The sequence below is a fragment of the Antennarius striatus genome, chromosome 18, assembly GCF_040054535.1.
Source record: "Antennarius striatus isolate MH-2024 chromosome 18, ASM4005453v1, whole genome shotgun sequence".
Lineage (NCBI taxonomy): Eukaryota > Metazoa > Chordata > Actinopteri > Lophiiformes > Antennariidae > Antennarius > Antennarius striatus.
This window is the reverse complement of record NC_090793.1, coordinates 11,238,477-11,266,099: the sequence shown is the minus strand read 5'-3', so window position 1 is coordinate 11,266,099 and position 27,623 is coordinate 11,238,477. Positions and strand designations below refer to the sequence as shown.

At 39.2% G+C, this 27,623-nt stretch overlaps 1 protein-coding gene across 4 annotated transcripts; it reads right to left on the bottom strand.

Annotated features, from left to right (window-relative positions):
• Positions 1-4: 4 nt before the first annotated feature.
• spidr (scaffold protein involved in DNA repair) lies at positions 5-27,594 on the bottom strand. 4 transcript variants are annotated; one of them, XM_068341463.1, is made up of 19 exons: positions 27,553-27,594; positions 26,425-26,586; positions 25,718-25,910; positions 25,179-25,309; positions 22,269-22,504; positions 21,686-21,780; positions 20,003-20,222; positions 16,218-16,422; positions 15,095-15,327; positions 7,669-7,827; positions 5,961-6,048; positions 4,333-4,470; positions 4,163-4,225; positions 3,452-3,650; positions 2,781-2,978; positions 1,528-1,621; positions 1,323-1,434; positions 956-1,012; positions 5-448 (listed from the first exon to the last, which is right to left on the bottom strand). In XM_068341463.1, the coding sequence occupies exons 2-19, from the start codon at positions 26,428-26,430 to the stop codon at positions 329-331; spliced, it is 2,547 nt and encodes an 848-aa protein (XP_068197564.1). In that variant the 5' UTR covers positions 26,431-26,586; positions 27,553-27,594; the 3' UTR covers positions 5-328. The 4 variants fall into 4 exon arrangements, with proteins under 4 accessions (XP_068197564.1, XP_068197562.1, XP_068197563.1 ...); XM_068341461.1 differs by lacking the exon at positions 27,553-27,594 and adding an exon at positions 26,785-26,983; XM_068341462.1 differs by lacking the exon at positions 27,553-27,594 and adding an exon at positions 26,785-26,981 and having other exon boundaries at positions 2,781-2,957.
• Between the last annotated feature and the right edge of the window lie 29 nt (positions 27,595-27,623).

The window sequence follows — 27,623 nt, the reverse complement described above, 5'->3', positions numbered from 1 at the left end:
GGTAATCTGACACAGGTAGAAGAGGGGAGGGGGTTGCTCATTAAAATGTAAAGTCCCTTTTGATGGGCACGTGGGCTGCTTTGACAGACTGCATGCCATTGGTCTGCCCTTGGGCTGTCACCTCCTGGTCCACAGGATGACGTATCATTAACAAGACCTTGTCTTCTCAAAGCCAGTTCACTCTAGCCCAGCCTCAAGCTGCCAGGGAGGCCTTTTTGGGAGGGGGTTACAAGAGGCTGAACTGACTCAGACCAAGGTCTTATGTGCAGATCCTTGGAGCCAGATGAATCCACAGGATAGTTATCTTCGGTTACTTGCCCCGACAGTGTCAGAGACAGATCTCTTCTAGACCGATCCAGAGGGCAGGCTTCCTGGTGACGGCTTGGACGTAAACAGTGAGCGGCCCCACCTCTTTTCCCAGGACGTTCTCCACATCGTAACCTGAGAACTGAAATATACAACCTTACAACATAACTAATTTCTTGTTGAGACTATTTACGAAACTGTCTCCCATTAAAAGTCTGCTCCATTACCTGCAGACGAAAAACTAAAAAAATCTGATTACACTGCAAAATTATTAGAATGCACCAAGTTGCACATTAGGATGTAGTATTTCTGCTGATCTAATACATTCTGCACACGTCTTTCCCTGGAAAATGCGTGAATACTTACAAGACGAAGAAATACTGACAGTCTGTGGCTCTAATGTGACATTACCCATGTCACAACTGCATGCTAATTTATTCAAGAAGAGGTGGATGATTACATCAGTGTTTTGGCATCAAATTCCTTCAACCATATCAAGGAACTGCATGACTAAGCGATTTTCATTGTTCAGATCAGGCTTTATCAACTCGACATGAATAAATGAGTGTACATTCAGGACACACTTGCAGCAGACCAACACACTGAGGAGTTCACCACGGTGTTATGTAACTGTAAAAAGCAAACTTACCTCACTACCTTCCAGTGCCGCAGTGCTTAAGATGGATTTGATGGTCTGTTGGTGCAGCTTTCAGCAAATAAAAATATATTAATATCTATTAATTAATCACTTAATAGTGTTAATACAAACGCAGCACTGAAATCCTGTTCGGGCTTGTGATGATCACACCAATAGGAGGACAGATTGATGGTAATATATGGGACAAAGCTAGACTAGCTATACAGGTATCTTTCTAAAAAGTGGTGATAGAACTAATTCCCAAAATTATTACTTTAAATTCATGCAAGTTACTCTGCACAAAGCAATACTTGATCAGCCCAACATTTTACAGTGAAAATTTTTAGAGATACTGGAAGACATTAAATCTTATTCTTACCTTAACCTTCAGCGTACAATTACTTAATGAAGAACTTAGGAACACTTCCATCTGAATCCTCATGTCAGGCTTCTCTACAGCCAACTTGCAAGAAACGCAGTGGAAATTTTGACTGCAGCAACAAAACAAAAAAGATATCCAAAAAATTGGAGTTATCATTTCTTTTTTACAATGCTTAAAGTAAATACATTTGTACTGAACTTACGGTATTCCTGCCGATATCTCTAAACTGTCTCCTCCACAGTGGTTGCAGGCAGGCCACGAGTAAGCAGAGTTCTCATCCACACCAACTATCACTCCTGCAGGAAGAGAGTAAAGGTACAATTTAACATACACTCACAGAATCATCTCAGGAAAAACATCCATGGATTTTTCCTTTATGCAAGGTTTCAATTTCTTTCCTCGAGACAACAAGCTTATTTTAATTTTTTTTTTTTTAAACTTACATAGTGGAACCACTGCTAATGGTTTGAGCACAGAACTGTAATGAGAGTATGTTTGTGACAGCTTGTAAAGGAGATATACACATCCCTTTTCATTTTTATCAGATTGCGGTGATAAATGAAGTGCCGTACTCTGTTCACGAACACCATTTTGCTTAACTGCCGCCCTGCACACATAGACCATAAATAAGATACTGAATGTACCACTGATAAATCGTTCTCGTGCATTCTGGTCTGAGCCTTTTTCCACTGGTAATTTCCAGAAGATAGAATTTGCGAATGAGTGCAAAAGGTTATGTGTTTGCTTTCTTTCCTGGCCACCTGACCAAACATGTACGACCAGAGGGGCCAGAAAAAAAGAGGGATTGCAGTTTGATCTTTGCCCTCAACTGTGACACGAAGTCAACAGATGCAGATTACGATCTGATTTAAGCTGTTTCTGAACCACATTTACACAGTGAAGACGCAGAGTGATGTCACACAATGAGGACTTTTAACTGATATGGCAATCAATAAGGTTGATAGAACAAGCACAACAGTTCATGTATGTTTTAAATTACTTGATCACATCTAAACGTGGGAAAACAGTGAAATGCTTTCAAGAGTAAAGAAAGGAGAGCTTTGGGGAAACAATGCTACATTCCATCAATCGTACTTTCACAACATCATCTGAAAGTTAAAGCCTAATGTGGTACAGACATGTACAGAAAGGACACAGGGATGGATAGAAATACCTCGTGTCTGTATTTCATGAAGTCCCAAAGTAATGACAGCTGGTCGATGCCGAATAATAAATAACATGAAGAAATGCCTTAAAGCCACAAGACCTCTTGCTGAGTTGCAAAGATGCATATGAAAAACAAAAAAAACAACAAACAACTGGTTTTCTTCCTCCTTGAAAGCAACACATTAGGCAAGTTATGCGGGATTCATCTCAAATGAAGCGAGTCACAGGGAAACTACAGGATTCCGAGTGAGAGAGCGTGTTTGGTGGGTGTGGAGGTGGGGGGCTGACCTGTCACACAACAAACAGAGTTGGGTGTGACCTCAGGACTCAGGGGATCCAGTCTCACAAGTTGGGTCAGGGGCCCTGATAAAGAGTCTGACACTGGTCCGCTTGAGTGCTCAATGTCGCCATCAGGACCCTCAGAGCACACGTCAATAACCGTCTGTTCCACACCAAGCAGCAAATCTACATGTGGACATTTCAACACTGAAATGTTAAGATGGAGGGAAGACATGTACAGTTAATCAAAAATAGTGACTGACATAACCCCAAAACCAGCAGATGTGAGATGGAACACAGTTGGAGGAAGGGCTCAAGTAAACACAGCACTGCAACCATGTTCACTAATACTAGAAATAAGGTCTTTATTCAATGCAGTCCTGTTCCTTGTTCAATTAAATGTTACATGGAAACAAATGTCCTCAGGACTAGTGGCATATGTAGACAATACAATAAGTCATATAGTCATTTGTGCAATCCTATAATAAATAATAAATCTGATACTAAAAATTAAAAAACATTTAAAAAATATCTATAAATAACTGTAGTGCAAAACTAAGCAGCAGTATTGTCAATGTACTGCAGTGAAATAAAAATGCATTCAGGGACTGTGCTTCAGGGAATTTTCTTTCCACAATCACTCAGGTTAAAACATATTGCAGATCAAAACAATGCTTTACCGTGTTCTTTGACGGCATCTCTAAATGAAATACGACAGACAGCAGAGGAACGCAGTGCTTCGAGGACAGAGGAAGTGAGAACACAGGAAGTGTTCACACACAGGGCCACTGTTCGCTTGCATGGCATTTCTGGCTGCTCACGCTGAAGACTGGCGTCTGTCAGCACCAACCAAACCTCACCTTGGCCTATATCTTTGCACTGAGAGAAACACGAAAAACAATAATTTAAAAAGCAACACACAGAAGATCAAAACTGATGTGAAATTTACACAACAAAAACTTGCAAGGCATAAATTAGAAATATTTGATGTGAATGGTCATTAATGTTCAATGAACAAGTTAAAGCAGCTTTGATGAGCTTATTCACTCAAAATAGTGGCTTCTAGAACAACTTTTAACAGTGTATGTGTGTACCTGTGGTGAGAGGGTGTGGCAATGTCTAGCACTTTGTTCTGAGCTCATATCTCATCTTGGCCAAAGTTTAAAGGTTTCACCAATCAATGGTAGTGAACACCCGGGCCTCACACAGATTGCCATACACAGTGATATGAACACTGGAGTCTACGTCAGAGCCCAGTCTTATCAGTTTGTGGGTTGAAATGGTTTTAAATGGAAGACAGAGGAGCCCAACAAGACAAAATGTTTATTGCATTCTTCAAACTTAGGTTAAATTTATCAAGAAAAAACATACACACACACACACACACACACCTGCATTATTCTCTTGTATAAGACAGTGGCAGTGAAACTGCAACGACAGGTCTTAGGATTGCTCTGAAAGGTAAAAAAAAATTTTTTAAAAGGCTTGAGACTGACCTGTTAAACATGTCAGAGTGACTGATTGAAATGTCTTTAGATCGTGTGTGTTGGAAAATGTTCACCTGTAGTATGTCTCGTAATGTTTTTTTTGAGGGGGGGGAGTAAAGCAGCAACTCTGCACGTTCTACAGCTGCCACTGAGCTCTCTTGACCTGACAACAGGTAGCAGAAACTCGGTGCTGGACCTGCTGGTCTGCTGTCCTAAAAAAAAAAAAAAAAAAAAAAAGACATTCAAACTTTCTTTTCAATCAACAATCATGCACAGTATGAGATATATTTGTCCTCTATATTAAAGAATGCAATGGTCCCTGGAGCTAAAGAAAAAAACTTTTGACTCTGAATGTTTTCTGTATTTGTTGCATATTTAGTTGTGGCTCATATTTGCTGTTAATTTGGCAAATATGTGTTTGATCATGTTTTATTTTTTTATTGTTGCCAAATGAGTAAAAATACATTTCTTCATTATATATTCTTTTGTCGTTTTGCATGTATTATGAAGTTAGCCCTACACATTTTTAACACCTGACACATCTCGTGCAGCAATGGCTGAATAGTGTTTGCTTACAAAAGAGGACAGAACTTGGTGCGCTGGGGTTTTCTTTTAAAAATAAGAATAACATCACATATACATTTAGTGTTAAAACACCAACACATTGCGTACATTTGTATCTCCAACATGTTCCCTCCCCCAGAAAGCATTAACAGACTAACATTTTTTTGTAATTCAAAACATGAGAAACACAAGGACTCATAAAAGCCAGACACCTAGTGCTACAAGTTGGCTTTAATGCAAAGATATAAACAATGTCAGCCTGTATCAGAGCCATTAATTACTGCCTATGTCTTTTATTTGTTCAGGGATTTTTTTAAGGTACGCTGTTACAGCCCTGTAATTACAGTTGACAAATAACCAATCACAAAACTGCAAATTGAACGAAAGTTTAAGATGTCATCTTCATACAAAGACCCCTGGATACATAGCTACGTGCATCAATGTCATGTGTCTGTGTCATCACACACACACAACAACAACAAAAATCACTTTATCTTTGAATGTGCTTTAAAAGTAAGCAGACTGAAGAAACCAGTTACGTGATGCACATTTTTAGGGACCTTTAAAATGTGTGAAATTTCATTGATTGTGAGTCAGCCCTTTTTGCAGCGCAGGTGTACTAGCAGACAAAACAAATCCAGTGTGCTCTTTAAACATGCTCTAAAAAAGTCAAAAGAACTGCAATGATTGATGAGATTGACACAGAAAGATGTGTTTGATTGTTATGACATATATTTATTCCAATGAGCGACGATTATCTCAGCTTCTGTGCCAACTGAAGAACATGTTTGTCAGGGCGGATTGACAAAACTAACAAAACACCCCATTACTCCCAACTATCAGCCAACATGAATATACTAGTTCTTTCATGTTGTGATTTAAAGGCTGAAAAGATAATCCAATTAAAAGATACATCAGACATGACTGACAATTTAATAATTTGCAGTTTTGGGGTTGCATCATATAATTTTTATGACATTTTACAACCTACATTATCACTGAGGAAAAGAGTCAGCTTATTACTTTATAATGAAAAGTATCATTAATTGCAGCCTCAATTCCACACACAAGAATAAGAGTGCATTTCCCAACCAGGCTGGGCTAAGCATGCATGGTTCCTACTGTGGTAAGAACTTACACTGGACATAGTGGTTGTGTTTCCATGATCTCTAACAGGCATCACTGGGGGCCACAGGCTGTCGATCAAGCTGAAAAGCCTGCTGCGCCTGACAGTGAAATAGAGAAAGAAGTGGGAAAGAAACATGTAGGGAGTGGGGCACCGAAAGGATGTGGAGGAGGAGAAAATAGTAAATAAGGAACTTTGATGGAAAGATAGAGAGCTGTCACAACCAGTTTCACTTCCAGTGAAACATGAATCTCTTCAGACAGAGCTGATATTAACGTCACCATGAGTTAACAGAGAACATGCTTGGGCTGGCAGAGCAGACGCACAACAACTGTTTTTACAAGGTCTTCACATACTGCGTGGTGGGAAAATAGCTCACACCCTATGGAAATCACTATCACTGTCAAGTTTAAAAAACACATGGCTCTAAAAAACAATTATAAGACATTTAAAGTGCCCTGTTTATTGCTGCCCTCTGTCACCTCATTTTTGTTTCATTTATGAAACATAAATTATGAGGTAGAAACTGACGGGTCATGTGCATCTCCTGATTCATTGTTTCTTTTCTAAGAACCACAAGCCGAGTTGAGGGCGGCCAGTCAGTGTTAGTTATTCATTCATGTGTCCGCCATCATATCAGTCAGAGGTAACAACCTGTTAGTCAGCCTGTAATCACAGGGTTCCTTTGTGTGGAACCTGTTCTGCAGCCCATTCAGGTCCAGTGAAGCCTACCTGATGATGAACACTTTCAAACATTACAGGACTCACTCAGCTCATTATAACTTTGATTCTATGCTAAAATGCATGTTTAGCAAGTGTTAATACAACATTTTCAATCTAAGGCTTTGATGTATTTAATTATATTAGAAATGACTGGACACAATATTCTAATAAGCGCTGTGCTGCTCTTGGAGAGTGTCTTTAGAAAGACTACTTTTGTTGGGCAGGAAATACTGTGGCATCCTGGGATGTTGACAACTTTTTTGTTCAACTTTTTTCTGTGAGAACATTGATGTCAATATATAGAATTACTATTTTTCAATTTGCCTCATCAATGTCTAATTTATTGTGTGCAGGCTCACGTTTATTTATTTGAGCTGATCAGACAACCCTTGTGTAAGTGCTGGGGAGAGCTCATCCATCACAGCCCGACCACAGACATCCTTCAGAGACATTATAGATGGCTGTGGCATTGAAAATACCAAGGGTATAAACATAACCCCAACCAGCCTCCAAACGTTCCCATGTCAGTTCTTCTAACTGCTGCTAATCTGGGATCCTGATGGTGGAAAATCACAAGGGACAGAGCGTGTACCTTGGTATCACTTTACATGTAAACACAGATGTACTGTTGGAAGCACAGCATAATCAGATTAATATGAGCTGCAAACTTATTATCATTGTGTTATTTGGCTATTAATGTTTGCTAAGAACATTAAACACAAAAAGTTTGCTGAGGTCTGCAAAACTGGAGATTGACACATCACTAACTAACCTAAAATGCAAATGTGAGGCCTTCTAGCTTGAGGCTCAGAGCCCCTCAAAGAACATTTTATGAACAGTTACACATTTACTCTGGGCTGCTCTCCCAGATGGATAGCAAGAGAGATAAGATAACCACATTTAGCAGGAATTTGAAGCACAAACTCGCTGTAGGCCAAAGCTAAAGTTTACCCTTAATTGTGCAGGACTATCCAGAGGGTGGGGACAGGGGTCTCACCTTTCTCGAGTGACCCGCTGCACCACTTTAACACCTCTGAGCACACAGGACTTCCCCTGCCACAGGACACAGTACTGGTGAAGGGCATCACTACAGGGCAGGAGATGGAGCTGCACCTCACTGAACATCCCATAAAAATCCTGGACAAGAAGACAGAGTCTGGGAGGGAGGGGGGGGGGGGGGCAAGAAACAAAAAAACAGCATGTAGAGCCAAAGTTAGACTTTTATTTGGGTTAAAGAAAAAATTAATTAAATTAATTCATTTACCAAGAGTCATTCTAGCTCCTCGTGTCAACTGTTAGCTTGTCAATTGCAATATGAAAATTGTTTCACAGAACGTTTTTGTATCACAAAACCTTCACCCTTCATCACAAAAAAATAAATAAATAACAAAACAACAGATAGCAGGGTTTTTTTTTTGTTATTATGAAACAGTGAGGCACAAAACCTTTTAGGCTTTTAAGCCAACACAGAAAAAGGGTCCTTGACATTTTACAAATATGAGAAGATATGAACGGTTACAGTTTTACGGTAACTGGTTCTGCCTGAACCGGTTGATATAGAAGATATTTATCTTTTAAGAAATGCATTTGAATTGAAAATGCTGATGTTCCAATCGGCAGCTCAGATGTTTCTCCATATCAAACAATTTGATCAATTCCACATGGAATTAATGGAACATTTAGAAAAGAAGCAATAAAACGAACAAGTTACCACAAGTTCACAGTAACACATTAGCAATACGTAGTAAAGCTCAGTGCTGACATTTGGATGCATTAATACTTGTGGCTACTTTGACAGGCTGCTGGTGACAGAAAAGCCCTTTGGTCCACACACTTGAAAGGCAGTGATATGCTGCTGTGTATTTCTGTATTCTGCTGCTACCAGTGACCATGGAGCTGGAACTGTTGTAGGCTCCACTATCTCAGTCAGTCAAGCTCAGACACAGCCCTCTACCAGCCCTTAGAGTAAACAGTAGAGTTCCTATCCCCTGGTTAGACAAGAAACGGCCAGGGAGGAGGGCTGTCAGCATGCCCATCATGCATGTGCATGCATGTGCATATCTCACACGTTGGGAAAGTTTTGAGGCTGTTTTCAACCACCTCACCGGGCCTATAAGTGTCTTCTGTTGGTAAACATGGGGTCTGTCTATGTTTTCAGTGACCTGCAAATAGATATCTGAAAAACATTTCTCTTGACATTCGTGGGCAAAGGCCAATCTTATAACCAAGATTAGTCCCAGCTGTTTTCTTTACTCACAATTCAAAATACTATATCACATATAGAAATTGCAAATAAATAAGCAGTGAGACAATAATAGATTGTTTCGTAGAAGATTTTAAGGGAGAATTTTAGTCCACAATCCTGACTTGAATAAACCAATCAAACCAGTTGTGCCTAAAGCTGCTCCATAAATGTGGACTCGAGCTTCAGCCTGACTAACCCTAGACAGGATAAAGTCATCTGGATAATTGAGTGCACACTACTCTAAAGTAGCCTGAGAGGTGGAAAAGAGAACAAATTGATCCACTACGGCAAACAGCAGCAGTCAAAAAGAGCAAAGAAACGCACAGCACTGATCAAGTGTTTTAAACATATAACCTGAATGAGATAATACAGGGTGAACTGAACCCTTGTATTACCACCTATAAAAATAAAAGACTTGACACAACCACATCAAATCTTTGGCAAAGTACTTTCAACATTAACTGACACAAAAATTTCACCGAGATGCATCTGGATTTAGATGCTACTTTCTTGAATCATTGTAGATTGATTTAATTTGTTTATTTAAATTGATTTTCTCATCACTAGTGCTTTCACTGGGTGTGGTTAATGAAATCAAATTATCTCACATTACTCAAGAGTTAGTGGTGAAAGCATTTTTTTCTTTTCATTAGTTCACTGTTTCACCAACTCTGGTGAAACGACAACTGACCTTGACGGTGAGCCTGCTCCATGCCAGGCTAGTTTCCCAGCATAAGTTACCATAGTAACTGAGTTTAAACTATGCTGAACTGATATGAGTCCACCAAGGATATTATGTGATTGCTTTGGTTTAGTTTGTTTGTCTGATTTTTAGAAGAATTATTCAAAAACTAGATGCATTCCCCTTGAGGTGATTCACTTTTTGCAGTGATCCAGATCAGGATCTAGATACAAGCCATTTAAGAAAACAAAACTAAAAACCCTAAAAGCAATTTCTAGCATTGAGAGTTAGGATAGTTTAAATCATCTTGGCTAACCTTATATCTATGAAAAGCATGTATATCACAAACCCCTCCAAGTGTGACGACAGTCTGCGATTGCCTTCTTTGACAAGGTTGCTTATCAGAAAATGCCTGAAATGGTAGCCCAAAACTGTTGATCAAAACAAAGATATACTGACTTTACAGGTCATATATTTCCTTGATAGAAATCAAACAGCCGACAAGCAAACGCACAAATTAAAGGGTGTCCTGCAATGAACTGTGTCATTAGAAACCATGTACCCAAGTGAATCTGGGAAACGATTTTCATTTACGACTAATGTTTCAATATGGAGAATAACACACTGTACATAAAAATGGAGTACCATGAAGCACAGTAAATTTAGTTGAATGGAAAAAAATCTTTAAAATAACTATCAGATTTGACAGCTTTCAACATCTTATTAATGGATTAAGCAACTAATCTTGTCAGCATGTGGTGTGCAGCCAAGGAAAAGGGCCAAATCTTTTTAGACTACAATATCGATACAAAGTGTGGCCCTAAAGGGAGGTTAAATAGTTCGGTGAAACATCTGACACTATCCAAGCATCACTCAGACAGTATTTGTGTGCTGATTAGTACACACTTGGTATACTTGGAGTAGCAACAGGATGATGTTAATGCACATTAAATATATGCAAGAAATAAAGTGCAGTTAAAAATTTCTGTCATCAGATTGCAATGGTTTTTATTAGAAAGTTTAAGGCTAAATCACCAAATCAATCTTTGACTTTGCTTACAATTTCAGAACAGCTTCAAGAGTCATATGAGGTGGGGATCAATGTTTACTTTTACTTTTAGTAGAGCTTGTCCAAACTTGAAAATTATTGGAATGAAACCAGAAACAACACTTGACAGATGGAAAATGGGGGAATAAGACACATGGTGGTACCACTCTGTCATAAACAACCGCCTCTCAATTCGGGTCTTCCTTTTAGTGTTCACAAGCCCATTTCCTCAAACAGCAACCCCTCACTCCCCCCCCAAAAAATCCTCTGCCATTGGCTGCTTTCAGTCACAGGCCTTTTTCAGGAATTTGTTGTGAGCCATGTGAATTCTCAGGAACTCAGGTTTTCTTCCAGGAAGTATGAACCACATGCGCAGACACACACACACACACACACACACACACACACACACTGGTGTGCATGCTAACCCACACACGAGCACATTACTTGGCACTGCAGCGAGTAAGTGACCCACGCATTAAGGATACAGCAGAGAGGTCTCATTGGTGGGGGGTGGACAGGCGGGATTCCTTTCTCTGTGTTGTCCACCAATCAGTGCAGACACAGTGATAAACATGGTTGTAACCAGATCCTCGCAGCACATTGTGTTCCCACTTTACCGCGGAAAAAAACAACACTACACTCTTCTCACTTCCTGCAAACAGTTAATCTTCTTGTTTATTCTATTCTGAATTTACGGGAACTTAACTCTTCAGGCATATATATTATACTGGCGTCTCTCCTGTGTGTCTTATACAGAGGCTAAACAACAAACCGATCAAATAAGCATGCTGACCAGGGAAGTGAGTCATAGAGGCTGGGGACAATAAGAGAGGTACAAGCTGTCCTCATCCTTCTACAGAATGGGGCCAGCAGGCTGCCAGTTAGCCACCGTCCTCTCCACAGGCGTCCTGGAAAAATACTATAAGAAATCCACTGTATAAAAAGTTATTTCTGCACAACACTGCAATCCAAAACCTCTAATGAAAGGGATAGAAGTGATAAAATTGCTGGACACTTTATCACCTTATTATATTTCACAAAAACAAGATGGTTATAAAAAGTGACAAAAAAATTACGGCTGTACAAATAATAAAATCCAGGCCCTAGATTGGGTGGCAGCCGCTCAGTCCACTAGTTCTTGAGATGGGGACCGGATGGTGGTCAGTTCAAGGCCCGTGTGGACCAAAAAGTTTGGAGCGTGAACTGGCTGTGGAGAGCTGCCAGTTCACCTCCGGAGGACTTGAGCAAGGCACCATCCCCTTACTAGTGGCTCATTGTACCACAAAGTAACTGCCCACCGCGTTACCTCTTAATATATATCTGCATGGTGAAGAGATAAATATATAGAGAGATATATAGAGAGATATATAGATAAATCCTTATTGTGACCTTTTGACCTCTGCTCTACTTTCCATTCTTTCACTAGTAAATGAGCTCGATGAGTCCAGCTTGAGAGCAGAATAGGGAAGGGCAGGTGAGTTTCCGGTTTGGGGGCGGTATTTGTTTACAGGCCACAGCAGCAGCGTGGCAGGAGGGAGGGTCATATTACACCATTGCTCTCTTAGTCAGCTAGCCTGTCAGCTGACCGGGTCTCCCCTCCCCTTGCCACAGAACACCCCTCTGGCCTCTTCACTCAGAAGAGCCAATACTTTATTACTCAGCAAAGGACAAAAACAAAATGCCTGGGGAGGGCCAGGCAATTACAGGTCAAGCTAGCTGGATTGGTTTCAAATAGAACATTCACTGATTCATCAACTATAAAAAGACGAGTCCAGTAAACCCGTAAGTCATTCCACATACACAGGAAGCTACGAACGGCGTGTACTATCAGCTCATGAAAAGAAGTATCACATTGGAAATGACTCAGATGCTTCCGGAATAAAATATATACTTATTTTATCATAATGTCAATCAAAATAAGACAGATATATATGTATGTGCAGTGGTACAAATACAACGGTCTGACAAAAACAATGAGAAGTGACTCATAGTGACAGCATTGTAAAAAATTGTTACTATTTCTTCCGTTCCCCTCAGCCCCATTGAAATGTTATACTGCCTTCAGTTCATTGTTTTGTTTTTACATGCAACAGACATTTTCTACTCCTAAAACCAGACTATATTATTATTATTATGATGATCAGTAGGTTATGATAAACCTACTGTACTGCAACACCCAAACAACAAAGTGTATATGGGTCATTCTACCGATTTCGGGCAAATTGCTGTCCCACAATAAATAAACTACTAACAAAACAAGTAAGAATTCAGACTTTCAATATTTACAAAGGTTAAGTTGTGATCTTGTTAAACACAATATTGTAACTAGATAGTAATTAAACCAAATATAAACAAAATCATCATTTACACTACCTTCCTAGCTACTTTCTATTGGGAAGTAGTTTCCCAATCTCCAACCCCTAAATTTCAATACCTGAAAATAATACTTAAAAAGATTTTTCTAATTTTTTCCAGTGATATACTGGAAATGTTTGGTTTATTTTAAACAGAATGTAAAATATTTAGTTTCACTTCAGTTTTTTTTTTTTAATTACAAAACGTGCTTCAAAAAATGCTGTACAACGCTTTTATGTCACCACCTTAACAAAAGTTGTTTTACCACGTGGGTGGAGCCTGGTTTTAGCTACACATCTGAATTTTTGGCCAGGAAATAACACACCATCCCTGTCCTTAATGGCTGCATGGTGAGTCATTATCTGTCATCATTTTTAAGTAAATGTGTTCCAAAGTCTGAAAAATCAGTATGTTACATTAATACGCGTCACAATTGTACACAAAATATCTACAAGTCAGTAAACCTTTAAGGACTCAAATCAAAATATTATGTTTAGTTGTGTGTACATCTTTTCAAATACAGGTACCTGTTTCTAGCCATTTACCATTTAGTGTGTTTGAGTTACGCTAGAAATTGTCTAAAAATGTAACGTAACAATTTGTAACGTTACGGTTTTGACATTATTGTTATGGCACTGACAACATGTAGTATTTCACATATTTAAGGCAATGCCTCATTATCATTGTTATATTATACTATATTATACATATTTATGTGATTATTTAATTATTATTTATGCTTATTGTTTGTTTATACTGTTCATGTTCACACTGTTTATGTTATTGTTAACCAGGTTTTAAACTAACTCGGTTTTAAAGTAAATAGTTTTTGAACTAACTAGGTTTTAAACCTACTAGATTTTGAAATAACTAACAAAATAACTAGGTTTTGAACAACCTAGGTGCTAAACTAACTAGGTTTTTAAACTAACTAGGGTTTGAACTAACTAACCCACCTTTTGAACAAACTAGGTTCTAAACTAACTAGGTTTTAAACTAACTCACTAGGTTTTGAACTAAGTTTTAAATGATCTTGTTTTTGAACTAAGTAGGTTTTAAGTAACAAGGTTAAACTTTGAAATGTGTTTAAAAATTGATTTCAGGTGTATTAATTGTAAAACCCTTCATAATAAATTTCTAAAAATATTCCTTAGAGGGTCTATGGACACACAATTTTAACAAATTAAAATAATAGTTTTTATTGCGGTGTGTTGCGGTGTTACGGTAGTGACACATTTCAGGTGCGGGAAAATATTTCAAAAACAGGCAAGGCATTAATATATGAAATTTGACTGTGCCTTTTCTAGATTAGCACTGTAGAAACATGGCACAATTTATGAATGGACAAGGTTTTTTGAAAAAAAAAAAAAACTTTAAAAATTGTGTCTCCAACTCTGCACTCACTAACAAAGTTAGTGACCTACTGGTGAACTACAGCATTTAGCTGCTTAAGTTATTTAAGAGATATGAATTTCTCTCTTCTTATTATCTCTGCTTTGCTTCACCAAAGCAGAGATATGAAATTCATGGATATTGAACCAGTGGTTATTGTTGCTCTGTGTTTTCTTCATGTGTATATATAAGAGGCACGACATTTTGACACCCATATAACAAAGTGTGTATGTTTTCTTTAGATAATGACTGTAATGAACTGCAAGCCTGCTCACCCCAGTGGAGAAAGCATAGGCGCCAACTCAACCCTTGCTGTGGCCTGCTGGTGAAAACATCATGTTGTCTTTCCTGAGAATTGGCCAGAGTTTCTCACAGAGAGGCTGGATTCAATTAGGAATGTTTGTGGCCTTTGTCAAACAATGCCATATGGCTCAAAACTGTGTGAGCACTTGGTGGGCTGTTCCTCTGTGAACAATAGCACAACCACTGATGCACACATTGTGCCACCAAGGAGGAGCACACCAGGCCTGAAACCAAGATGACCAACATGCAATTTTTCTGAACACATTAATTCATGCTGCAAATGAGGAGCTTTCATGATAAAATATTATGTGTTTTGTTAAGTCTTTTCTGGCATAAAATGACAAACTTAAGGTTTCACTGGGACACTCATTATTAGTTACCCCCAACAACATCACCTGGTGCTGCCTTTTTCTGCTGACGGGGTGAATGAGGGACCTCTGGGCTTACGGATGGACATGGGAGAGTTGTCAGGCACAGCAATGGAATAAACTCTCTGCACCACCACCTCCACATCCTGCCCCACAGAGCCAGCCTGGCCCAAGGCCTCAACAGCCTCCAGGAGAGAAACACAGCGTCTTGTCAAACCGCCAAAACCTCCAGAACTGCAAAATGCAGGAACAGCAGCAGTCTAGAAAAAGAAGAAAAAGAAGAATACATGGTACCGCTTTTTGTAAATAATGCATCACGCTGTACAACCAGTGCATTAATTTGGCAATGAGAAGAAGAATCATATTGAGTGTTGCAAAAAAAGAATAACATTCTTCTTTATGCATCGTCCAGTTTTTCTGAGCCACCACTGCTCTCAGTGCACCAACGTTCATTGGTGGACTTGTAGTTTTGTGTCAGTCACCAATAACACTGTTTCAGCCTCTGGAACAAGAATAGCTGGTTCTTTTTTATGTGTAAGAACATCACATAAAGATGATACTGATGTTTTGGACTGTTGGAGCAAACAATGACACTAATCGAGATAGAATTATCAGTGTTGACACTGAAAATCACCGTCTGCTGCACTACGCTCTGCTGAAGCCACATAGTTAGTTTGGCGAGATGAATTTTATACTTCAATATCTTTTTCTTTCATCCTATGGAACGCTTTTCTGAATTTTTTTCAGTTTCACTTCAAAGCAGGAGTCCAAAGTTTTGGTCTGTGCAACATGCAGACACACTGTACCAATGTCATTACAGTATACACAAACACATGCACGTACACACACATACTGTACATAATGATCAGCTTTTCTTTAGGCTGCACTAATGTTTTATAAAAGGGTGTAGCCAATGACTCACTGCAATTGGTACTTTTAAATTGAATAACTACAGATGGTAAACTAAATTTAGATTCATTCATTTTATGAATATTAATAAAACAGCTGTTTGTATGCTGATTTATTGAAGCAATTACATTTTTTCGTAACCGACGATACAGAAAGAGTATGTTCTGTTTTGGGTATATAATTATATGTAATAGCCCACATTTAAATAAAAATTCATTCTATTTTTAAAGAGTGTACACACCTCTTTGGTATCGTTGCCCTCTGTGGCTCTGCAAACATTCAGCATACCAAATGTCGTACACAGTGAGTATGGACGACACCTTTCTGCAGGGTGCAGGCCTCTGGCAGTTGACATGTCGGCTGGTTTTGTAGCAGAGTACATTTTCTGGCTGAAGTGTGTGTTCAGAATAATATCAAAGCTGAAACCCTCAATGGAAAGACTTTGCCTGCAATCAGATAAAGTTTATTCAATAAGCAATATTATAGCAGCATTAATGTTGCATTCTATAGCAAGGCTGTAATCTGGACTGAATAGTGCAAAAAATTAGTTGAGAACACTTAATTCATGATTAAATTCTACATTTTAACAATGCTTTATGATTGTTTTGATAACAGAAGCAGAAACTCAGAATTTGAAAGATTGTTGCACAAATTCATGGGGGCAAAAGCTTGAGACTGATTGTTTACCATTTTCACAGGTCTGCTCACTCGGTAACACAGACTGAAAGAACAAATCCAAGTTTAATGGGTGCATCTGTTCTCTTCCGTTGAAGTAAAACATGCATTTTCCACGTAGCTGAGGTTGTTCAGAGGCGACACCATGAAGCAAAGCACTGCTCAATCAACACACTGTCCAAACGTGACATCATTTGTGGAAAAATACTTCACAGCCTATCACAATCAAACAGGATGAACGCTTGTCCGTTATAACGTTACAAGTTTAGAATGGATTTTTACCTGTGTGAGCCAAAGGAGGAAGTACTGAACCACTATCCTATCCATAAAACCATAAGGAAAACATTTCCATTCTTGCACTTCAGCTCACACACATTTGAAAAGCCTGAGAACAAAGGAACTGTTTAAATGACATGTTGTTTGTGATGAATTTAAGTAACAATTTTTTTTTCCTTCCAAAAGTGACATGAATAACAGTGATGATGGTTTATCAGTGACTCAGAGACAAGCACACTCTGTAACTGAAACTGTCATACATGTACCAGCTCGTCTCGGGCCTGCACTGACGGATGAACCAGAAAAATGACACTGGGAAAGAAGGCTTTTTTTTTTTTTGTTGATGAGAAGAGAAGGTAAGACAATATTCACAGAAATACTGCACTCATTTACTAATTACTATGAATTAGGCCCGGCTGGAATAAAATGCAGCCTCATAGACCTGAGTACTGAGAGACACCTTTATTTAATCACATGACCATTAATAAAGCAAATGTCCTTCAAACATTTAGTCTTAAATAAATAAAATGTGAAGCATTATTAATAGTAATTATCCATTAATGAATGAATATATATGCACAAGTTATATATTTATATAGGTTTATAGCACACAAAGAAAAAAAGAGGTTGAATGAATTCAGGTAAACATTTTCACAACCTATAACTTTGCATCAGAGTACCTTTAACAGCCAAGACTGTCAATGAAAACTGAGAATTAACTGTGTAATGTTACTAGAGCAACTCAGTAATATTTGATTACTGTGTCTAATAAACTGATCATTCTGGCACAATGATAGTAAACATGTTGTATCACGAAAACATGAGGGCGTAATGTGTGTTGTACTCTAAACATCAATTAATCATTTAATTCCTTTTAAGAGTCAAATGATTAATCATTTTAAAATATTAATAGTCATAATAATAAATAAAAATAAGTAAAAGCTTGCTGAAAAAAATCAGTATTGGAAAGTGATTTTATAAAGTCCTGTGGTCTACATGTTGATTTAAATACACAATACATAACATACTGCATCATAAAAGATAATGTGTCGATCTTTGTCAGAGATCAGTAATGAGTGACAGCCCTGCTGCCGGGGGAGCAGAATGTTCCGTTCACTGAAGCTACCAGGAAGTATGACCCTGTTTAGAACAGGTGAGTGAGTGGGCAGCCGTCATCGTCACACAGGTAGTCGGGTAAAGGAGTGGCCCCGACTACTGCCGTCACAGCTTCGCAGTGAATAATACTGTCAGGTATTTCCGCTCAGACCTCGGCCCACACACAAGGTGTGGGAGGAGGGAGGAGCCAAACTCTGCACTACAGGTCGTCAGTGTCACGCCGGAAGCCGATCAACTTATTTTACCAAATGTACTCATGCCGCAGGTCCTGGGTTTTTCCACCTCAGCCTATCCTATAAGCTGAAGCTGAATAAATGATTCCCTCTGTGGAGAACATTCAGCTTGTCATGACATTGACTCACTTATGACTGTTTTATGATTATTTAGGGTTTTTATTGAATTAAAATACTGATTGATTTAAAATGTTGACCAAATGCAGCAACTGCTGACAGTACTTTATATACACAAATGAAGACAGAAGGATGCCAGGTCAGATGAAAAGTAATTCTTTGAAGGATTAAATGGGTGTGTTTAGTGGGGGGACTGTGCTCTATCTCGAGATAGAATATAAATCAACAAGGAAGGAGAGGTGATGAAGCCAGCGATATTCTCAAACCGACATGTGTTTTCAATCTCAGAGCTTTGGCTCGCTCCACTCTCTGTTCCTAAACGCTCCAGAAAATAATCCTACTGTGTTTTTTCTCTGCTTTCTGGAAATGACCTAACTACTGCCAGGAAGAGGAATGTAAAGCATTCCCTGGAGCTGTTGGTGACGTCTGCGCGCTGAGGAGGCCCCTGTGCTTCCGCCAGCTTGGATATTCCAGAGAGCACTCAACCCAAACTCTGAACAGCTGGAACCGACCGCTGCCTCCCTCCAATGCTAAAACAGTCCAGAGAATAGAGGCCGTTCACCACAGCTGGATCTATAATGTTCACTGCTGTGCGAATCTCTTCTCATGACATCAAATCATTTAATGATGTTCCTTTTGTGATTTATCAGGGGTCTTTATATGTTAAATATTTGCGCAGCGTTGTGTCCTTTACAATTCCTGCTCAGCATTACTTGTAGAGATTCTTTTACTTATTGTTCTGCCGGTAGTGGGTCAGTCTTGTATTGTGTAACCGCCTACCTAATTGTCTCATTTTCAATTTGTGTGCCAAGAGACAATTTAGCCAAACATTAGCAACATGGAAATGCAGACAAAAGTCTCATTGATCAGTACAGCAGTCATCTTCCAACAGGAAAAAGAACACCTACAGCCCGTCTTAATGGAAATGCAAAGCAATGTGTTACAGTCCTTCACCCTGGCAGATAAATGAAAATGTTAATTACAATTGAATATAATTGTAGTCCTAAATCTTACAGACTGCGATTCTTCTTGAACAGCAGAAGAGCCGTCTAAAATGAAAAAAATGATCCTTATTACTTTATGTCCCAAAGTTAAACTTGTCTTGCTGTTTGAGATTACCGACTGTCACTTCCTGGCCCTGCAAACAGTTGTGCAGCACCAAATTCAGATGAAAACAGTCACGTCAAGCAAATTTTCATTCAAATATCTCCTGCAGACAAAAATACTTAGAAGTGTAAAACATATTTGATATTTTCCATTTGGTAGAAAACACATACTACCCTGAGAAATTAATGCTGTCCATGTGTTTTAACTAATGATCCCAACATGTTTACATGTCTTTACAATCCACCCTCTAAGTTTGAATTCTAGTGGGGTGAAGTTTACACAACAAGCGTCTTCCACCTACATGCTGGGTAGTGACTGGCTACGGGCCGAGTTGTGATGTCATGCGTCTATGTTTGCGTGTTAAATATGAATGTGTGCACAGAAAATCCCTTCTCCATCAGTGGAATACAGGAGTGTCAGACTGCACACGCATCCACCCATTTGCAGGTCAAATGAAATGAAGTAACATGAAGCCTCGGGGGGCTTTGAGACAGCCTCTCACCATGGTGGGTAAATGTGGATGACATCTCCTGGTGTGGGGATCAGCTGGGTTGTGGTCTTTCTGGTGAATAACACCAGCACGTGTTCTCTCTCTTCAGAGATGGGGTTATGGTGCTGGTGGCCTTCTCCGGGGGGACGATGACGCTCACAGTGAGCCAGTTGCATGCTGCCCTCCTCCTGAACCTTCAGCACCTCCAGTACCAGCACCCCAGGGCGGTCCACTGGAGATCAGAGCAGCAACAACACAGATGTTGACTGTGTGTCTGCTTCACTGTGCGTGTGCACAGAGTGTACTAACATTGTCACAGACTCTTGCTCTCTGTGGGTCTCATTATGGGCTGTTGAGTAACTCACTTTAAGCATTAGAACAGTTCTTGCTGCATAACTGAGCTATTACTGACTGAAGCTGAGCTGGATGTGAAATGCAGTGAATCTCACTGGGGGAGTGTGCAAATGTTTGGAATTTTACCACGACAATAACTGTGTTTTTTGGCCTGAACAATAAAGCTGACAAAGATAAATATGAGCAGTAAATCAAGAAAAGGCCAAGAAGTCATGAATCAAATAGAGAAAACGGAGCGGCTTGGCGGCATATTGAGGTGTGCATAAAGCTGAATGCACTGAAATGTGAACACTGCAGCACAACAGTCGCTGTACTTCGTTTACTACACATAATAATGAATCCTGAGGGAGACCAGAATGGTGTTTTAATATAGAGCAAATATTTTAAAAGTAGTGGTTGTGGCCAACAACACAATTGTTCATACACGATTGTTTGGTGTCTCGTTTGTACATTTAAATAACCAGCAGAAGCAGAAGTCCTCCTACCTACCAGTCACAATCTGAAACGTTTTAGGTAGATCATTAGATAGATAGATAGATAGATAGATAGATAGATAGATAGATAGATAGATAGATAGATAGATAGATAGATAGATAGATAGATAGATAGATAGATAGATAGATAGATAGATAGATAGATAGATAGATAGATAGATAGATAGATAGATAGATAGATAGATAGATAGATAGATAGATAGATAGATAGATAGATAGATAGATACTTTATTAATCCCGGAGGAAATTGCATTATGTCAGGAAATAAGACACATATGAATATTCCTACATTAGACTAAAAAAAAAAATAAACAGGTGATCTCTCATAACACAATTTAGTTGTTGTCTAGTTAAAACCTATAAAATTAATGGGAGTGTTTCTTGCTCTACAAAAAATTGTCTCCAATGCAAAGCCTGTAAATGTTTTTGAGACAGTAAAGACGGCTTCATTCTGTAAGCGTTCACACAACCTCTATCGGTGGAACAACGCCAGAAAACGGTGGTGTTGTCTCTCTACAAAGGTAACCTTTACGTCGCCAATTTCATCCTATTATTTGGAAATATTCAACAACAGCAGAACACAAGTGGTTTTATTCACCACTGAAAGGAAAAAAGACACTTAGGCAATCAGTTTCCTGTCACCTACATACTGAGTTCACAGTTCAGAGCCACAGCGATTGATGTTCAGTCAGCACCCTTCAGCACAGCCTCTCCATGTGATCATCAATAAAAAAATAAAAAATCACTCCTGCTCATCCGCTCACAAATCATCATCTATCATGAGGCAACTGTGAGACAGATCCTTAATGAGTCATTAATGATAATGCAGAGGGTTTGTGTAGATCACCTGCAGAGGCTTCAGAACCAGACTGGTGCCTCCAGAAGCTGACGGCTGACCTTTGTCTGCACTGAAGTCGATTCAACCGCTCAGCGAGACCTCCGCTGTGCACATAGGAATAAACAGATGATGTTACTTGATAAGTTTGGATGGCAGACTCTGCTTGAAGGTGAAAACTGTATATTTCAAAGAAAAATAAAAGATTTTCTGCTGCAATAAAGCGAACTGTGGAAGGCTACAGATAGCCATCTGTCAGAAAGGTGGGCTTAGAGATAGCAATGACATTTAGCACCCACATCGTGGCACCAGGTGGCCCTTTTATCGTCAGTTCTGTTGTGGAAACATCAGCGTCAAAGTTTGCCATCTGACAGCAAACAACATGTTCCTTTCTCGTACTGTTTCAAGATAATAAAATGAAAATAATATAAATTTAATGGCCATGTGTGGAACAGGTGTATATAAGGTGTATATATAATCATTAAAGTCCTCAATATCATCATATTAAACTCACGTGTCTACACTGTACATTGTGAGAAAAGCTTGATGTCACATCCTGTGACAATGTAATGTGATTTTGAAAACAAATACAGACCGCTGAAACTTCCGTTTCTTTTTGGCTGAGTCTTCAGGAGTCCTGGACTGCTTGTTGATCTGTTTCTGAGGAGTCTGGAGCATCAACTGAGCAGATCTCACCCAGTCACTGACCGACCTGGAGCTGCCATCGCCAGATTGGAGAGCAAAGCTCTCAGTGTCCGGCCGGCTGGAGGTCACCTCAGGGCTAACGCTCTCGCCATCAGACACATTGCCTGAGAGCCCAATATCTGTCACCTAGGGATAAAAACATAAAACAAATACCTGACCCTATTTCAATTTGTAATAATACTTAAATCAAATTTAAATACATTATCTCAAGTGTATAATTAGGAACCATATTATTATAAATTGGCCTCAAGCAAAAAGAAAGAAATATAATCAATAAACTCTAAACTATGGTGGGTGGATGTCATAAACTGTCAGACTGACTAATTCCCAAGAAAACAATCTTTTTTTTGCTGTATCACATCTCACTGCACCTGAGAGAATCTGTTCTCATGGAAAAATCCACAAGTAACCTGAGTTCCTGTCATGTGCAGACAAGACCAGCATACCATGCTCTGTCAGCCAACGTGCTCTCATATTTGAATCAACTTGACCCTGCTAGGCTAAGCGCCAGCAGACGTCACACTCTAACCAGCCACAGAGAATAAGGAACACTATGTTCCTGGCCCAGGCTCAAAAATGTTTTCTCCCATTGCTGAAAGCATTGAATGCACACGGCTCTACACACCATCGCCCACTCGTAGGTTTTCCTTGACAGGCTGTAGTAAAAAAGATTTTTTTCTGTTCTGCTCTATTGACACGACCCCAATCTGACGAAGACGCATGCAACACACTTCTTATGGTGGGATGTGGTCGCTCAGTTGCCCCCCCCCCCCTCACAGATATGACTGTCCATTTTCAGCGAGAGTAAAAGTAAACAAATTTCTGATGAACATTCATCACGTGAGTCACTTGTGTATTTATCCGGAGCAATACACTTGGACAGGGCTCTTCTCTCTGTCTTGTTAGGTCCGGTTTAATTTGCATGTTTACACATGCAAACACATTCAAACTTTGTCGTTCTAATTAAATAAATCTCTGCTGTGTCAATAATGAAATACAAGACTAAACTTCACGCCTTTATTTATCTAATTACTGGTTGTGCAGTCAGTGATAAGCAATCGAACTGTTATAATACCACACACAGAAATCTAGTTACAACTACATTTATAAAACTAAAGTTTAGAGTCCTTCTGCTTGGTCTCGGACCACAAGTCTCATGTCAGGTGATCTCAAGTCTTCTTTGACCCCAAAGAGCTGATAGCAGCAAACTGAAAAAGTGTGACAAGGGGAAGTAGCTGGGTCTGTGGAGTTGATGTTAATCTGTTTCCTTTGCACAGCCTGCAAACTCAAAGCGTCATCCACAGGTTGTTGTTACTTAAATTAACGCTCAATCTGAATAACTTAATTTCATTAGTGGTTGAAGTTTACAAGACTCTCTGCCAAGACGTTATTCAAGGACATTAATACAAAACTGATATGTAGACGATCTCAGTAACTTGCAACAACTACCGGTAGTTGTTCAGTCGTGTGTTGTAGTGCTTGATGACATGATGAAACGCAGTATGTGGTCTCAAAGCCTTCACCACTCCTTATACATTCTCTCCATGCCAGCCCTGCCTTGGACAAACACTGACTCTGAATGACTTCTGAGAAGGTATAGTCATTCCGAGTCTGCACAGCCGAACAGAAGGTCCCACAAGAGATGGATTACACTGATAACATATATTTGTTGCATAAAGTAGCAAGATAGGAGAGTTAAATGAGCTCATACTTTACATTGTTTTAAGGACAACGCTTACTTTTGCAGATTTTTTTCATGCTGTAGTGTGTTCTCACAGAATTCAGGGAATATCGAAAAAAAAAGAATCCCCTCCCAATTTCCCGGAGCTTTGTTGATGTCATTGAACAAATGACTCACTTTGTTTTATAAACAGGCCAGCCCCCCCCCAAAAAAAATGTTCAATTTGTATGAATCAAAACATAAATGTTAAAGCCCACGTTTAAGCAGCTTTAGCTAATATTTAATAATCAAAAATATAAAAACATGTATTCATAATTTTATAAAATGTATATCAGGTCCACAGTGTTTTGATTACTTTGTAAAATGTAGCAGCCACTGTAGTAATTTAGTCAACAAGTAAAAAAAGTTTCCACTTCATGCATTACCATCTATGACACCACCCACTTAAGATCATGACTACGCCGTGGCTTTTCCCTACACATTGAATCATTGTTTAATTGCCATCTCAGCGTGTGATCTTTGACTGTTTTGAACACAACTTGAGTGTAGACACTACCCCCAAGGAATGCTGGTTTGAGGCTGCAAGGCCCTTTCAGGACACGATGACTACAACACTCCACCTGGTGGTACAATGGCTGCACAAGCAACCAAAACAAAACAAACTGAAACAGCTAAAACACAGATACAAAGTCAAAAACAAGGCAAAATATCACAGGAATTGTGTTAGATTATTTTGGCACATGTGTTCATTGCATGATAGACAAAACTGAAGGAAAAAGCCATTCAGGTTTAAAACAGTGACCACAAATATCATCTGGTGTTTTTCTGGACACCAGGAAAAGTACTGACACTTCTGGTTCTACTTGTAGAGAAACTGAACACGCTGGAAGCCAAGTGAACACTTCTAATTAAAAACACACCATGCAAAAAGTAAAAGGTAATGTGGCACCACCTAGTTTTCATTTAAGCACATAACACCTTTATGAACTGGTCATAAGCACATTGTACATGGTCTGGACTATTGTATAATGTTGCTCCAGTGTATTCAGATTATTTATGCGCTTGTGGTTGCCTGGAGGCAACAGAAGGAATCAAATATGAGAAATATTGTTCACTCACATTTGTTGCATTGAGTGATAAATCTGCTTTTTCATCAAAAGAGTCACAGTCAGAGATTTGTTGCCCGTCGTCTTCAATATATTTCTCATATTCTTCAACATCACTGTCCGTGTCGATAACAGGAGGTTCCCCTGAAGAATGACACAAATGAACATTAAATATTTCCAAAAAAATGGTATAAGTTCACCTCACCTCTTTGAAAATGAAAGTTCAGATGTTAGATGGGATGATTGAGGCCACTATTTGTCTGTATGGTAAACATGACAGCACAGCCTAGAGGTCTTATTAGCTTAAGTCTGAGGTCACACAATCATCTTGTTGTTATAAATCTCACCAGTGCAAAAGGTTTCTCTTCCAGTAATTTATGTAAAAGAATATTTCTCAATCCATGGCTTCTTTGGACAATCTAAATTAAACCCACTCAAGAAAACCATATTCATATTTTTAGTACAGTCATGAGTGTGGTATCAAAAGAAATAACTCACATTAACTAATAAGTCCAGCAGGGACTCATGAGGTCATACTTAACATTTTTGTACCATTATCAGCACCGAGCATGTTTAGCATTCTGTTGTATGGCCGGACTGGAGCCATGACTCTCCGTGGTCTCTGAGGACGCTGTTGAACTGCAGCTCTGGACAGAAGATGCTCTGTGGTCTCGTCATCAGACTGCTCACTGTCACTCGACGTCCACGCGATGTCCACTGAATCATCATCACAGCCAACACAGGTCTGTGCTGGGCAGAAATACGAGAATACAATGGGATAATATCATACCATAACAAAGAAAAATTGTACACATCCTTTCACACCTGTCCAGTGTTGAGTGGCTACACTGATCACATGTAAATCCACCAACAGGAAGACAATTACATTTCTATGTGCCCTACTCTGTTCTAACTCCTGTCGTATATTTAGAGGAAATTAGCTGATTTACAAGCATTTCTTATACAAAAAATACTTTTTATGATTGACTGAAGAGGTTTTACAAAGTACCTTCAACAGAGAACCATCTAAACAAACTGCTTTGCCCTCCTGATCAGCGGACAGGACCAGGTCGACACAAAAGACATGGTGTGTAGCATTCGATGTGGACAGTGTCATTTAGACCTGTCAGTGACAGTAGTGAGGAAGCTTGCACTGATGGTAAATTATAGACTTTTTTTAGACAGCAAATGACAAAATGTAGGTAGGTATGTTCTTTCTCATGCTTCACAGACGGTGTTTGATATGATTACTGGCCGACCTTCATCACTTGGGTGTCCACAAAGCTTTCTCCGCACTTCTTCCAGCTCCTGGCGGAAGCCGTGAATGACAGTGATGAAGGCTGTCCTCCCGCTTTGTGACAACCGCTTTCCACATCGTCCGGAAAGAAAAGCCCCTTCACGTCCGTGTAGAGTCGTTTACGCTACCAAATGAACACATGAAAGAGGACGTACATTTTACGTGAACTATTTTGAATGCTGTAATAATAAAGATGCGGAACATGGCGTTCGGTATCTCTAACCCGGACCGAGTTGTGGCTAAGCGGACGTGGGAATCTGGGTCGCCGAACTAAGCAGCCTATCAGCCAGATAACAACAGGCTAGCTAGTTCAGTATCTTACCTTTTTGGAAGACATGGCGTACCCACAGAAGTACCCACAGAACTTTAAATAATATTATGTTAGGTCCATTGTTCTGCCGATGAAACGTACAACTAATCGCTAGCATGCTACTTGGCTAAGTAAGACTACTGTTGCTCCGTCTGAAGGTGTGTTTAATTACTACACAGCGTCGACCGGAGGGCCGTCCGTGTGCGGGCACTTCATCCCTAATGACGACCTTCTTATATATACACACCACACCAGATACCGTTTAGTCACATCATATTTCAAACGCACCTAGCGTTACATAATCCTACTTTCACCACTTTTTATTGGTCTTCTGAGCATTGAGTTTGCGCTCAGAAGGATTTCAGCTACTTTGGTTACACTATTAAAAATTGTTTCACATATAACAGAGATGGATATTGTGTCACTGTTTACTCTGCAACTCTAAAAATTCCAAATTCACACAAATGTAAACTTTCAAAAATATTTCTTCTGAAGAAAGTTTTATGAAGTACTTAAAAGAACCTCAAATATAAAGTGCCATGAACTGGTGACAATTTTCAGGGTGCAAATGTATATAAATCATACTATCAAGTTGGAAACATTTCCTCTATTAAATGATCAGAGTACACATAATACAGTAGTATGTAAATTAGGTCAGCAAAATGGATTGCTGTTAACAGAAGTACATTTCACTGATACTTCGTACTTTTACTTGAGTTAAACCTATTGTCACAACATTGTATTAGTACTTTTACTTACATAGTACTTTTAATTACTTACATTTGTACTTTACTCATACTCTCACTTGCATGATTCTGTGGAGCAAAATGCACATATGACAAGAGGTATGA